Here is a 13926-nt window from a genome sequence, read left to right as displayed (position 1 = left end):
ATATACGTCGCAAATAAAACTCGAATAGAAAACTGCTGTCGTATGAAAAATATTAGAGAATTTGAATTTTTCATCAAACGCTTAGGCGTTTAGTAATGAATTGAAAGGGTTATGATTGATGGCGCGTGCTTCGGACATTGATGTTACATTCCGAATAAAATTCATGTCTGTATCAGGCACTATTGTCTGCAAACCACGTGTAAAAGCTTTCACGCCTACGGACGCTAATGGAATGATCATATATAGACATATTATGACCACTAAAGCTTTTTAAAGCTCAGAAACAATATTATACTGAAGTAATATTATTAAATTGAACTTTGATTTTTTTCACGTTGTTCAATTGAAACCTGAATAAGCTCCGATTACTCTACCACTATCACGAATCAAATGGCATGGCACCCGATTCACCAACATCTTACTAATATTTTAAGTGCGAATTTATGGATGATTGTTAGGGAGTATCTTCAGAACGTCTACATGGATCTCGCTGAAATTTGGCACAGATGTAGAACATAGTATGGAAAACACATAATCTACTAATTTAGTTTTTTTTTTCAATTCAGCGCAGACCGAGTCTCGGGCGTCAGCTAGTCTATCTTTAAAACTATGCAATTCCATTTTGCATCGTAATAGCAGAGAAAAACATATCAGAAATTGTCCTCTTTAGTAAAACCTTTTTAAAAGAAACTCGTCGGCGGATTTATCCATATAATTAAAAAGCTGGAAATTGAAAGGCGAGGGTAGACCGCGATGCGACACGGCGACAGTGGCATCATATCTGTGTGTGTACATTACTCATTTCCTTAACGACGCCAGAGGGCGCTGCGTTACCAGATATTACGTGCTTTTTTACGGCGTCGCTCGAATGAAATTCCATTCGTAGGGGATGTATTTTATTACGTCTTTATTTGCGAATACCATTACGGTATTAGTTGTTGTGACGGTTTCCACGCATATACTTGCATATACTACTTTATTTTCTGTTATTTGGGTAAACGGCTATTTAGTTATGATCTCAAAGTTCTCCCTTAACATTTTCTTCAGGAAATTTCATGCCACGTTAACAAAGCAGGCGTATTCAATAATAAATTAATTTATTAATTTTATTATAAGCTATAAAAACTAAAACTATTTAATTATTTAATTAGTTTTTACGCAATCACTAGGAAGCCTCTTCAGACTTTGTACAAGGATTTTTAACTGAAAACTTCACATAACTTTATAAGGATTTTGCTACGTAAATGAAGAATGAAATAAGCTGAAATAATTTATGCGTTGAGTGCGTTTCATTAAATTGTGACTTATATTAAAAATGTTGAAATTATAAAACTCCAAATATTATTTAGTTGTGATTATAATTCTGCTATCTTCAAAACACTGTCGAAATTCCACTTAAATATTATTTACGTGCGATGTGTTTAAAATAAAATAACTGCAACGGATCAGTCAGAGCTTGCTGAAATAAAATCAAATATGCTTAATAGTTGCTTTTTCTGTTTGTTCGTTCTTGAGACATTAGTAAAGAAATAGACAGAATTTAACACGGTTTCCAAATTTCGGTTCACTTTTCTTACCTTTATTATAACTGAGACTGATTGTATAGATATATGAGGTAGATAAAAGAAATGAAGATATTTTGTGCGTATATAAAAAATTAAACATGTATGTTTAAAAAAAATAACGTTGAAACAAAAGGAGAATGAATAGTTTGAACTATATTTTTATAGCAAGAGATGTCAAACGACCAACGGCTATATTCATTTGTAAATGCGTCACATCAGTAGAGGAACACACAGAAAAGAGAATATTTCCCCTTCCTATACCTTCCCTCCGGTGCTAAATCCATCTTTGCTGTAATATTATGCTACACTATTATTTATTATATCTGAAAACGATTATTTTACATTTCATGTGTCCATTCTAATATAGTTTTATTCACAAAAATATCTTCGTTTCTTTCAAAATAGTGAAAAAAAATATATTTTTAAAATATATATTAATATAATCTCTCGCCAACTCTTTAGTCTAATTGGTACATTTTTGTTAACACGATTCCACAAAATTGATAGCCTATCCGAAGTCAAAATGAAAAAGCGCAGCAAATTATAATGAATCATGAAAACTGAGTTTAAAAGACTAGTTTTTTTTTAATTTTACATTACATTTTACGCAGTATTTAGTTATATACCATACCTGACATGGGTGATTTGTATAAACTTAAGATGGGCTCTGATAGAAGGGGGCCGGCGGCCTCTGAAAAATAAAACACCCTTTAGAGCCGGCTCCTTCGTGTCACAATAAACAAACTTTGTCATGAAAGTCAGCCACCATCTTGATATTTGTGTTTTATTTCATACACTTTTATGGAGTTTCATTTTAATCTTTATAGTTTAAATGCTTTTAACTTTTAAGGTTGATTAAATTTGGGAATTTATTATGTTCGGAACGACTTCTCGACTTGGATTTATTTCAATTAATAAAATAAATTTATCAAGCTCAAGTACTTTTTAGAATATATAGGAGTGTCTCTAAATCTAATTAGTCAATGCTTTTTAACTCTTTGTGCTATATTTGTTTTATAAAATAGTATATTTACGCCTATGATATATTAATAAGACGCCCATAGACATAACAATGGGCGCATTCAACACAAAGAACATTTTATGTGAAATTATTTCCGCCACTTCGAGAGTAATTTCACATTTAAGTTTCCTAACTCGATCGCAAACGAACTCCCGACGTTTCTACAAGAATAATGTGAATCGCGTAAATGCAAGGGAACGCATTAAGGCACGGGTAAAGATTATCCTGAAAATGTTGCTTTTTTAATGGAATTCATATTCAATTTATTTTTCTTTCTTTAATGGAGTTTTTAGTAAAGATTGCAAAATATGTTATTTATGAACTAATAGACATACTTTAATTGGAAGATATTTATTTAAAGACATAGCAAAGCAACTGTAATAAATATTGTAGTCCTAGGTCAGTGAATATTTAAGTTATTAGAAGGTAAAAAAATAATTTTAATACCATAATAAAATAATTACTTCTTATGGGTTTTTGAGAAGAAAATATCTATATAAAACATATCGTCATCGCTGTCATAATGTTTGGCACAACGCAGTAAACAATATGTTTTAAACGGGAATTTTGGTTTCAGAAAGTCACGGTAAAACTTCAACAAAATATCTATTCTTTCTTACGTTCTGTAAGAAAAACGTCTCTACAAATTACTACCGTAACAAACTACGAAATGAAACTGTGTCAGATTGGTAGCCGATACATCTGAGACATGTCAACTTCTAAAACTAAATTAATTCGTTCAGACATAATACATTTCAAAGCGTCGAAATCTGGTTTGACCATGGCTCTTGATTTATTATCTGTTGTGACACTACAAACATTTTTAAATTATTTTTACTCTGTTACATCGTCTTATTTCTGTCACATTCCGGGAATCGCGGGACAATAATATATTTGAGTGCAACATTATATTCGTATCAGTAAACAACAAGACAATCAAAAGATTATTTTAAGATTGAAGATTTACAAGTTAATTATTCATTAAAAATTTCCATATTTTTATTACGTTAAACTATTAAAAGAATTTTTAACTGAGAATTATAAACCTCAATAAACAATAAATTGTTAAATCATTTGCTTATTTTAATTTAATTTAAAATAGTGTTAATTCATATGTAAAATATTTTTATCGATTGTTTCATACGTGGCATAAGAGACGAGGTACTACGAAGTTTGCCGCCAAAGGGTTGTTAAAGGTCATAAGCCAAACCGTATCCACATTATTTTATTATGCAACAATCTTACTAATATTTTCATTATAAACAAAACAACGCAATTCATTTAACTTCACATTAAGCGATTAATTAAAGTCAGTGTTTATTCAAAGATAATTTTTATACTCTATAATTATGACGCGCCCACATAATTTGTCAACACTTGACGACATTAGTCTACTGCAGAGGCGAAATTTTCTTTTAATATTACATCTGAAAATAATGGTTTCCCATTTGCGGCGTGACTCATATAATAGTCGCACCTGGGAAATAATTTCAAAGCTCATATATAGAGGCCGATTTAAAGCATAACCTTACGTATAATTATGTAAGTAATTACTAATGCAGAATGCGGGCAAATTTTTATTTCATAACTTTTCCTGGTTGGATTTTCAAGTTTGTTATTGTCATGGTTTTTTTTTAATTAAGTCTACTTTTACATATTTTTTTTTGTATGTGAATGTGTTAAATAGATTGTTGGTTGCCGTCAAAATACGTCATCAAAACTGCCGAATGCCCTTATCACTCCTCACAGTCACCGCCTGTTTGTATGGAGCATCTCTACAATATGAAGAGGATTAACGTCTCATTGTGTGTTTGTGTGGACATTGTTATTTTAAATTTAATTGAATTGTTTAATCATGTTGTTTATTGTCAATAGTTTTTTATTTTATTTTATCCGATATAATATTTCATTGTTTTTTTTTCGTTGGCTGACTTTCACGGCAAGGTAAGGATAGCAAACTCACCTCCGCAAATCAAAGACATCGTTGATAATTTTACAAAACCCGGTCTCAAATTTATAAAATACTTATCCCTAACTCTAACTAGCGTGTCTAATATTTTTAATGCACTTAAAAGCTTCCCTACAATACTTTTTAAACTCTATTTTAGAGGCGAGAAGGCAATGGAATATTAAACTTTGTACTGCGATAATTTATCGTAAATCTATTCTACTATTATTATTAATTACAATAGAAAAATGGCACTAGCAAGACACGCTTTTACGACCGATTTAATTAAATCGATGCTTGTCAATTTCACAATACACTGATGAGAAAATTAATACATCAAAATTCGAACTAAATACACCGAGCGGTCGGACACGGCGTGTTATCATAAGCGAGAGGTCATAGTGGCGTGTTGTTTACGCGATGTAACCGCGATGTAGCCGCGCTGCCGGCGGTGGGGTGCGTGGCGCGGCCGTCGGGGGCACGACTGGCGTTCGCCGCTTGCCGCACGCCGGCCGGCGCGCCATACGGCTGCCGCGACAGCCGCGTCGCTGCGCGCATGCGCACACCCTCGGCGCCTGCGCGGCACACCCGTGCACGTGTCACGGACGCGCGCCACTTATCAAAACTTCGTATCGAAGTTAACAAGTTGCTTTATTACTTTGTTTAACATGGAATTATTGTCACGGTGTTGTAAACGCTTAATTCGTTAGACTGAGTCTGGCGTCACACCTCCGGATGTATTTACAAATAGCTTTTAAGTTAGGGGACAACTTACACAGCGAGACAGCTGACCAAGGTTGGTTCTGCGGTGATGTAGAATCTTTCAAGAAGGTTTGGTAAATTTGATGCATCAAATTTTGGGTCGGTACGAACGTTAGGATTTAGGGATTGGGTTATCGAGAGTAATGTTTTAAAAGTGAAAAAATTAAAGAGTTTGGTAGCCTTACTGATATTCGCGAATTCCGTGTTAAATCCCAAATAAACAAAATTAGCCAGACGAAAAAACGATGAAAGAAATCCAACGTTTTATCAAATGTTTGTAAACAGCTTTTATAAACTGTTTGGGTTACAAGTCTGTGGTTGTCATTGATAGATGACAACGCTATTATTAGCTTTCGGAAATGACTTACATTTCTCGAGTTTTATTCTTTATCTTTCTGTTGTATTGAACATTATATTACTTTTGAAATGGGCACCGTTAACATAAATAAATTATGAATCATGTCGAATTTAAATTTAACCAAACTAATTTGAGATAAAAACCTCCATTAGTTAAAAAATCAGTTTAAATAATAAATCAGTTTTCCGATATCGAGACGTACTTAGAAGTAAATGACCGAAGCGAAGGAAGCTTGAGTCGTGCAGCCAATCAAACCAAGGGCAGTTGTAATTGCGCCCCTAATCTCTACAGTGCGCTATACTACGTATACATGTATGTACATCAGAATTGAATACGGTGACATCTTACAATTACATTTAAAGCGAAGATGTCATATAAAACGAATTAATGTTAATACGTAATGCGTTAAGTCTAAAAATGTTAACATTTCACCATTTTAACTTTTAGTTTGAAGTTAATTATTTTAAAAAGTAAAGAAATAAGTTATAAATAACATTTTACACTTTAATTACCCTTAGACACCTTTATCCATAATATCTATTTTTTTCTTTTTATATCATAAAGTGACAAACGAGCGAGCGGCCACCTGAAATTGCTGAAATAGGGAAGTGACCGTTGCCCATAGACATACGCAATTGCATATGCGTTGCCTACCTTTAATCGACGGAGGATAGAAATAAGGATAGAAAAGTCGGCAACCACAGTTCTATGACATTAAATTGCGTAAGTCGCTTAGCGACTAAAAACGCTAGAATTCAAAGATTTACGTTGCCTTGTGTACGAAGGGCTTTACTACAAGAATTTACATTGAACATTTATAGACGGGTCGATGTCACCGTTCTCAAATACTTTACAAAGATTTACCAGCAGCCTGAATTCTTAAGTTAATTATCTTACTTCTAATCTGACCTCTTCAATCAATGTTGGATGGGCTAACTTCGGTCCCGGGTCAGAAAACTCGATTCAAACAAACTTAACGAGTTTAAACGATTCCACTGATTAGTTGCACGAAATAGACGACTTTGTCGAACTGCGTTAGGTCAATTCTATCTCTGTATCGACTTTTTCCACTTTTGCAATGTGGTTGAAAACAACGAATTTATATATTTTTAGTATCCTACTAAATTCATTGCAGTACTGAGACACCATTCAAAGTTATTATGATTATATTAGACAAATCTTTATATACATAATTCTTCTGTGAGTGTGTATGTCACTGAACTTCTCTCAAACGACTGGACCGATTTTGATGAAATTTTTTGTGTGTGTTCAAGGGGATCTGGGAATGGTTTAGATGCACAATTTTGTCCGCTGGACAATGTTTTTTTAATTATTTTTTAATTTATTAGTAGTTGTTGATTTTGGAATGTTTTACATTGGATCCCACAGACGGCGCTACCATCGCAGTGTCAAATTTTAAATAATATTCGAATTAAAGATGTGTAGACAGGACAACGTCTGTCGGGTCCGCTAGTATATTACATTATATTAATTTTAGTTTGCTTTGTTGAAGTATTGCGTGATCAAAATTGTAGAGTGGGGTGTCATTAGATTTATACTCTTCCCGGGAGTGTTATTTTAATATAGTCAATTATTTATTGCGTATCAAACAGCTATTACCAATACTTACAACCAATCTTTTTTTGGATTTATACAGCTATGTAAATAAGTCTTGTAATTATATAAAATTCTAATGTATTTTACATATAACTAATTTTATAAATACGAATGTTTAGATTGATGGATGGATGGATGTTTGTTTGAAGGTATCTCCATAACGGATAGGAATGAAATTTGGCATTAATATACATAGTCTGGATGAACACATAGGCTACTAATTAAGTTCTTTTTTTAATTCAGCGCTGACGGAGTCGCGGGCGACAGTTACTTTACAACTAAAAGTTAGAATGGGAAATTATAAAATTAAAATTACAAGTAATATATGTCTAGTTTCAACGATAAAGTTTTAGTAGAGTGAAATTCATTAGGGACGTCACTATCCTCCGTGTACAGTGCACTCAAGTTTAATCACGATGTATAGGCGTGCTGAGGGAAGTACGTTTGGATTATGTGCTAATCTCATTTCTGCGAGCGACTGTACACTGCCGCTCTAAATGTAAGTCGTGTTTGTATTAGACTGCAGGTGATATTGTTTGTATTATTATACTTATGTATTCTTTAAATATTTACGCCACAGGGAAATGTTAATCAATGAATGTTGGAATATTTCTAATATTATAAATGCGAACGTCCATTTATACATCCATCCAATTATCTAAACATTCGCATTTATAATATTAGTAAGATTATAAAGAGGAAATTTTTGATTTTGTTTGTTTGTTTGCTTTCAAAAGACTCGGATACTACTACTAAACTGATTTCAATTTTTTTTCACTGTTGGGAAACTAAGCTATATATGACATGGGCTATATTTACTATTAGATTATATTTAAATTCTGCACGGACAAAGTCACGGTCAACTATTACATTTAATAACTACGAAAAATGTGATACGCTCTAATATTATATTTTTTTTATATCATTATGTGGTAAAGGAGCGAGCGGCCACCTGAAATCGCTGAAATAGCGAAGTGACCGTTGCCCATAGACATACGCAATTGCATATGCGTTGCCTACCTTTAATCGACGGAGGAAAGGATGCACAGAAAGAAAATATTTTCCCTTCCCATGCATCCTCTCATCCGGAAAGTCCACTTTAACTTCCCATCCTATCCTTATAAGGACAAGGGTGGGAAGGGAAATTAGGCCTCCGGGACTCACATTCATCAGACGAAACGCGGAATTGCTTCCACTTGACGCCTGTCTTCTGTGTGGTCGTGGTATTTCACCGGGCGTGCCGACGCGGGCGTGGTGCGAAGATATTAAAGCTGGCTCTACCTCTGTTTAATGGTAGTACTAGGTAAATGGAATTGAAACATGTAACTTAATCGAAATACACAAATTTCTTTAATAAATTGTTTATATAAAATGAAAGCGAATAACTTGTAAAAACAAGAGAAAATCAGAATATTCTCACGAAAGCTACAAACTCGCATAGTTTGAAACTTTGAAAGAAGATTTGATTTCGTTAACGTGGAATTCTCAAATGATAAACTTTAATTGGATTCAAAAAGTAGATTTCAATTAAAGTTCATCGTAAGAAAGTTTTTCATTTAACAATTTTATTAATTTATAACTACAGTTCATACAAAACTTTTATTATAACTCGTTACGTTTCAAAATTAGAAAAAGACTTTATAATTTACAGATTAAAATCTTTCAAGATAATGTTAGAAAATAAGTTTCTAATCATCATCAGCTCACTATAAGTCCCCACCGAGGGGCTCGGAGGGTGATTAGGCCATAGTCAACCACGCATATATTTGACTTCACACATATATTTGAATTTCTTCTCAGATATGTGCAGGTTGCATCACGATGTTTTCCTTCACCGTAAGAACGTTGGAAAAATGTACATATGTAAATCGAAAACACATTGGTACATAGCGGAATCGAACCCAGGTGCAGATTTCAAGTCAAGTGCTTAACCCCTGAGCCACCGATGCTCATCAAGTTTCTAATACAGATATTGAATTTTACAAATGAAGTATATCTTATGTTTTTGATTTTATAAATTTTTTTCATAATCAAATACAATATTTGTCTTTCGGACTTTACGACATTATAATAAAGAAACAGTTTATACTCTATTTATAGTATTAGGTGGCAAATGAATTGACCCAAAAAGTGAGGCGACTGCTGCTCCTATGCATCAGCAATCGTAGATACGTTACCCATCTTAAGTCGATGGAAGAGGGGACGCACCGAAAAAAAATAGTTCCCCTTCTTATGTGTCCCCTACTCCATCAAATTAACTTCCCCTTTCCATCCTATCCTTATAAGAAGAAGACTTACTTTAGAATAAAGGAACATATCATCAAGTATCTTAGCAACATATTCTTGGACGTATTTAATTTGTAGATAAAGAGTCGTATTTTTACATACGAAAGAGATTCATTTATTTCTATTCACGTGAAGCTGTCGGCATCAATTTATCTTGTTAGTGAAATATTACACGTTTCCACTAGCCCTTTGGTAACAAGTTTTAGAATAGACGCAGCAAATTGTGATTATAGCGTTGGATGTAGGCCAGGAACACTGTCGCTATCTTCAAGGCGTAAACTTTGAATGTCAATGCTCTAATAGAATTTTCACCTATGATATATGTTATACGGTCTTCTAATAAAGTGTGTCATAAAGTTGTTATTAGTATAAAATATTTACACTAACAATTTAGATATTATTTAATGTTTCTACAGGTTACAAAGATGCTGCATGTATCTTTGATTGGTCACTAAGGGAGTTCACCTTAACCTTTCTGAGTCCAATGGCATATATGTATGTAAAAGACATCTGTCTGTTTTTTTTTTTTCAAGGGAAGTACAGGACAATACTTTTCGATTGTTTTATAAAAAAAATTACCTTTACAGATATGAACCAAAAAGGAAACCAATTTACTTGCTTAATGATTCCTCTTCGATTGCGCTAAAAATATTCGTTGTCAGTGTAAAGAATCATATCTGTCATTACTTGGTAAAAAATTGTAGGTAAAAATATCCTATAGCAGTGAACAAAAGAACGCGAATCGAGGTATCGATCGATTCCTGCTGAAATTTTCATTTCAGTAATGCTCCAGTTTTGTTGTCAGGCGATGACGTCATTTATCTGCTTAGATGGAATGCACGGCCGTGTGAGCAATCATTTTCGTTCAGTTGAGCAGAAAACTTGGCGAGTACTTTTTTACACAACTTTTTTTTCGAACAAAACTGACACCGGCCTTTGAACCGGCCTATTCAGTTGTTAACTTATTAGCAACTTTTTATAAACGTCATACACAATTTTATGTTGCTCGCTTTAGAGTTTAAAATCGATTGGCAAAGGGCTTTTTATATACATTTGGACATCACTGACAAAAGCGTTATATAATTTTATACTATATACTTTTCTATATGGGTCTGGTAAGAATAAAATTTTGAAATATTCCTATTAAATATTTGAAAAATTAATATTACAATTACTTTGGTTTGATAGATAAAGAAAAAATGTGGTATTTCAGAAGTAGACGCAAAATTTTAAGTAATAAAAATCGATGGTGTCGACCTGACAAAGTCGCGGACTGCAGCTAGTTTGGAATAAGATTGGAAGAGAAAGTATATAAAATGGGTCACGTTTTGAACCGTCACGTGACTGCTTTGAAAATGAATATAAACTCATGATTCATTCATGACTCAGCATTATTTATCCTCCGTCCTTTACCTCATCGTTTCTTGTTGCATTAAAGGTTCTAAAAATAACTGGTTCATTTGGTTCATATTATTTTTATACCCTGATTACATATACAAATGCGGCAGTTAAACTAATAAAAACAACAGTAAAAAACTCTAGTACGTTTAAATTTTTTTATCGTGGGTTTCTGAAACCGAAATCTTATTATCTTATTTAAAGTATATCTCTGTTTTGTTAAATATGAAAGGCAGAGATGATTCAATACACAGATTTTGTTCTCAAAAATCCACGGTTAATCAGCCTCTATTTAGAACACAATCGAATAGCGTAAAGACAACTGCTTGCTTATCCCTTCTTAAAAAAAAAATGTTGAATTGTATTTCGTATATCATTACTTAGTCGTATTACTCGTATAACATCATTACATCGTGTACAAACAAATGGAGGTAACTCCGAGCCACATACCAAAACAATTCGACCGTAACTGGAAACAAGCTACAATAAAAAAAACACCTCGGGGGCGACAAATTTTTCACTTGCCACGAAAACTCGGTTTGCGTGCGACTGTAAATAAAGAGCGCGACCGTAGCGCCTCAAAAAAGTTGTAAAAAGCGTACCTAATGTTTTTGCTATCCTTACATGAATGAATGCAGTTGTTGCAGAAGGTACATAAAAACAGAGTAAGCGGTTAGCTTCAAAACATTCTAAAAAATTATTTAAAAAACAAACTAATACCAGTTCAGTAGGTTGAGAATTATAACTGTGAACTAAATGATATTTTAACATTTTTTTTAATAAACATTGCTCAAATCTTAGTATCATTTTTGCTATTTTTGAGGGGCATGCCATACAAAAACAGCAAATAAGTTACTTTGCTTGTCCAAAATAAGAAGTTCAGTGGTAATTTTTTTAAGGAAGTAATGACTAGTAAACTTTAATAAATTTCAATTGAAATCTTACACAAACATGGCGATCAAAAATATGCATCCGTGTCGTTAATCTGTAGGCGTTTCGTGTTATTCCACTGGCGATAGTAATTTAAAGCGCGAGGTTTTAATTAAAACACTCGATTGGTTTTTCCGATTACCGCGTAACGGTTCGCGCTCCAATGCCTCGACGAATTAAAGTAATTGACCGCTGTTAAAACCCAAATAGAATAAACAAATATTACGCTTAAGCTAAATTGCCAGGTAAGCTTTTTAATAGTATGCGGCAGTTTTAACATCAACGATTTTTGTAGAGTCGCAGAATCAGGCAGCGTGGAAACACCCCTTTAGTTACTGTGTTGTTTTAAATTGAGTACTGTTGTTATATTTAAAAAAATACTAAGATAAAAATGTATAATCAGTTTTTGGAAAAACAGAGAATGTATGCATTTTTGTACACGTTTTTGGTAATGCCTTAATGTTTTTTATTTTGATTTTGCTTCGAAAATTTATTAAAAATCTTTTTTACTCTAAAAATATTCATTTAATTGTCTTTAACAATTCTGTATATTATTTCTGCAATCACGTTTAAAAATTTTAGCTGCACCTTTTAGTTATTTCTTGCTAGTACGAATATGAAAATAATAGTTTTATTGAAGATCTAAAATCAATGCAATGTAATTTATATACTTCAAAATTAATTCACATTTCATTTATTCAAAAATTTATGGAAACAATAACAAAGCTTGAATTACGTATTAAATAAATAAAGGCTATAACAATAGAGTATAACATAGTAAACGTCGTTTGCACTAATTGCCATCAGTGAGTTTTGCAGCAGTGCGTTTAGCAGACGTTCCGCCTTTTACCCACAAGAGACAGCTTGATTTAGTGCCGCTGTTATGGGGAATGGAACGTTGTAGTTCATATTCTTACGTAATACGTAATAAAGGAAATAATTACGCTACATTAGAACGGATGCTTTTACGTAAGTAGTGAATTAGAACGCGCTGCTTATATTGTTTACATTCATGTTGGCTTACAATAATTAAACATAAGGGAAAATATACTGAAACATATTATATGTAAGGTATCTAATTCTAAATGCACATAAAAGGCCCGCCTTAGTGACTACTAAAACACTCCGATACAGTAATAAGAATCTTTAAATTTAATTAACTTTTTACTTATTTTTATGGACCTTTCTCCTTTCATCTAATAGATGGATAGGAAATTAATTAATAATAATTATTAAAACTATAAAGCATCTATACAATTAATAAAATTGGAATGTCTGTATGTCATAACGAAAAAAATCCATGTTTCAACACTATGTTTCACAAATCATCAATAAAATCTAATTTTTAATTTTATTGTCTGTCTGTCTGTGAATCCACTTTTGTTCCGGGTAAAATCTTAAACGGTGGGTACGATTTTGACGGATTTTGTTTAGCCGTGTTTATATATCAGTTTTGTGTAATCTATATATTGTTGTCTCTGTTCTTTTCAAGAAGTATAAGAGAGATGACATACAAAAGAGATTATTACGTACGCCTCGGCAGTGGAAACACACGCTTAAGTCTAACCTTTTGTAAATTAATACAGGAATGATGTAAATAAAATCTCACTAATCTCCGGTTACATTTGTATTTAAATTTTTTAAAATGAAATGTTTTCAATAATCTTACTTAAAAAAAGTTTCGCAGAAGTTTTTAATTCATATAATGCGGCAAGCTTCCATATTTAGCATTGTAATAGAGTAACGTGTGACGTCGCACGCTACCGAATGAGTTATGGTTTTTATTGTCCCCGTCGCCTATTCTTACACCGACCTGTGCATAAATGCACTTTCATTTACTTTAATACTAAAATATTATATATTTTTATTTAATTTATAATTTAATATTAAGTTTATTTATTGTTTGAAGGGAAAAAGGACTAAATTAGGCAAAACACTTAATTGGCAAAATTATAGATAAAATTTTTAAAAGATTAGCAGTTTTACATAATCAATACGCGGAATAATTCGAGAACATAGTAAAGAAATAAGATTATATTCA

At 32.7% G+C, this 13926-nt stretch overlaps 1 protein-coding gene across 1 annotated transcript in view; it reads right to left on the bottom strand.

Moving 5' to 3' along the window:
• Positions 1-4574, bottom strand: part of bru3 (CUGBP Elav-like family member bruno 3) — a 385675-nt gene extending 381101 nt beyond the window's left edge. The window contains exons 1-2 of the mRNA XM_013323499.1: positions 4550-4574; positions 2197-2256 (exon numbers count right to left, since the gene is read on the bottom strand). Coding sequence (XP_013178953.1) covers positions 2197-2256; positions 4550-4568 — 79 coding nt within the window. The 5' untranslated portion in view covers positions 4569-4574. The remainder of the gene's footprint in view (positions 1-2196; positions 2257-4549) is intronic.
• Between the last annotated feature and the right edge of the window lie 9352 nt (positions 4575-13926).

The sequence above is a fragment of the Papilio xuthus genome, unplaced genomic scaffold (assembly GCF_000836235.2).
Source record: "Papilio xuthus unplaced genomic scaffold, Pxut_1.1 DF828952.1, whole genome shotgun sequence".
In the NCBI taxonomy this organism is placed as follows: Eukaryota; Metazoa; Arthropoda; class Insecta; order Lepidoptera; family Papilionidae; genus Papilio; species Papilio xuthus.
This window is presented reverse-complemented; position numbering and strand designations above follow the sequence as displayed.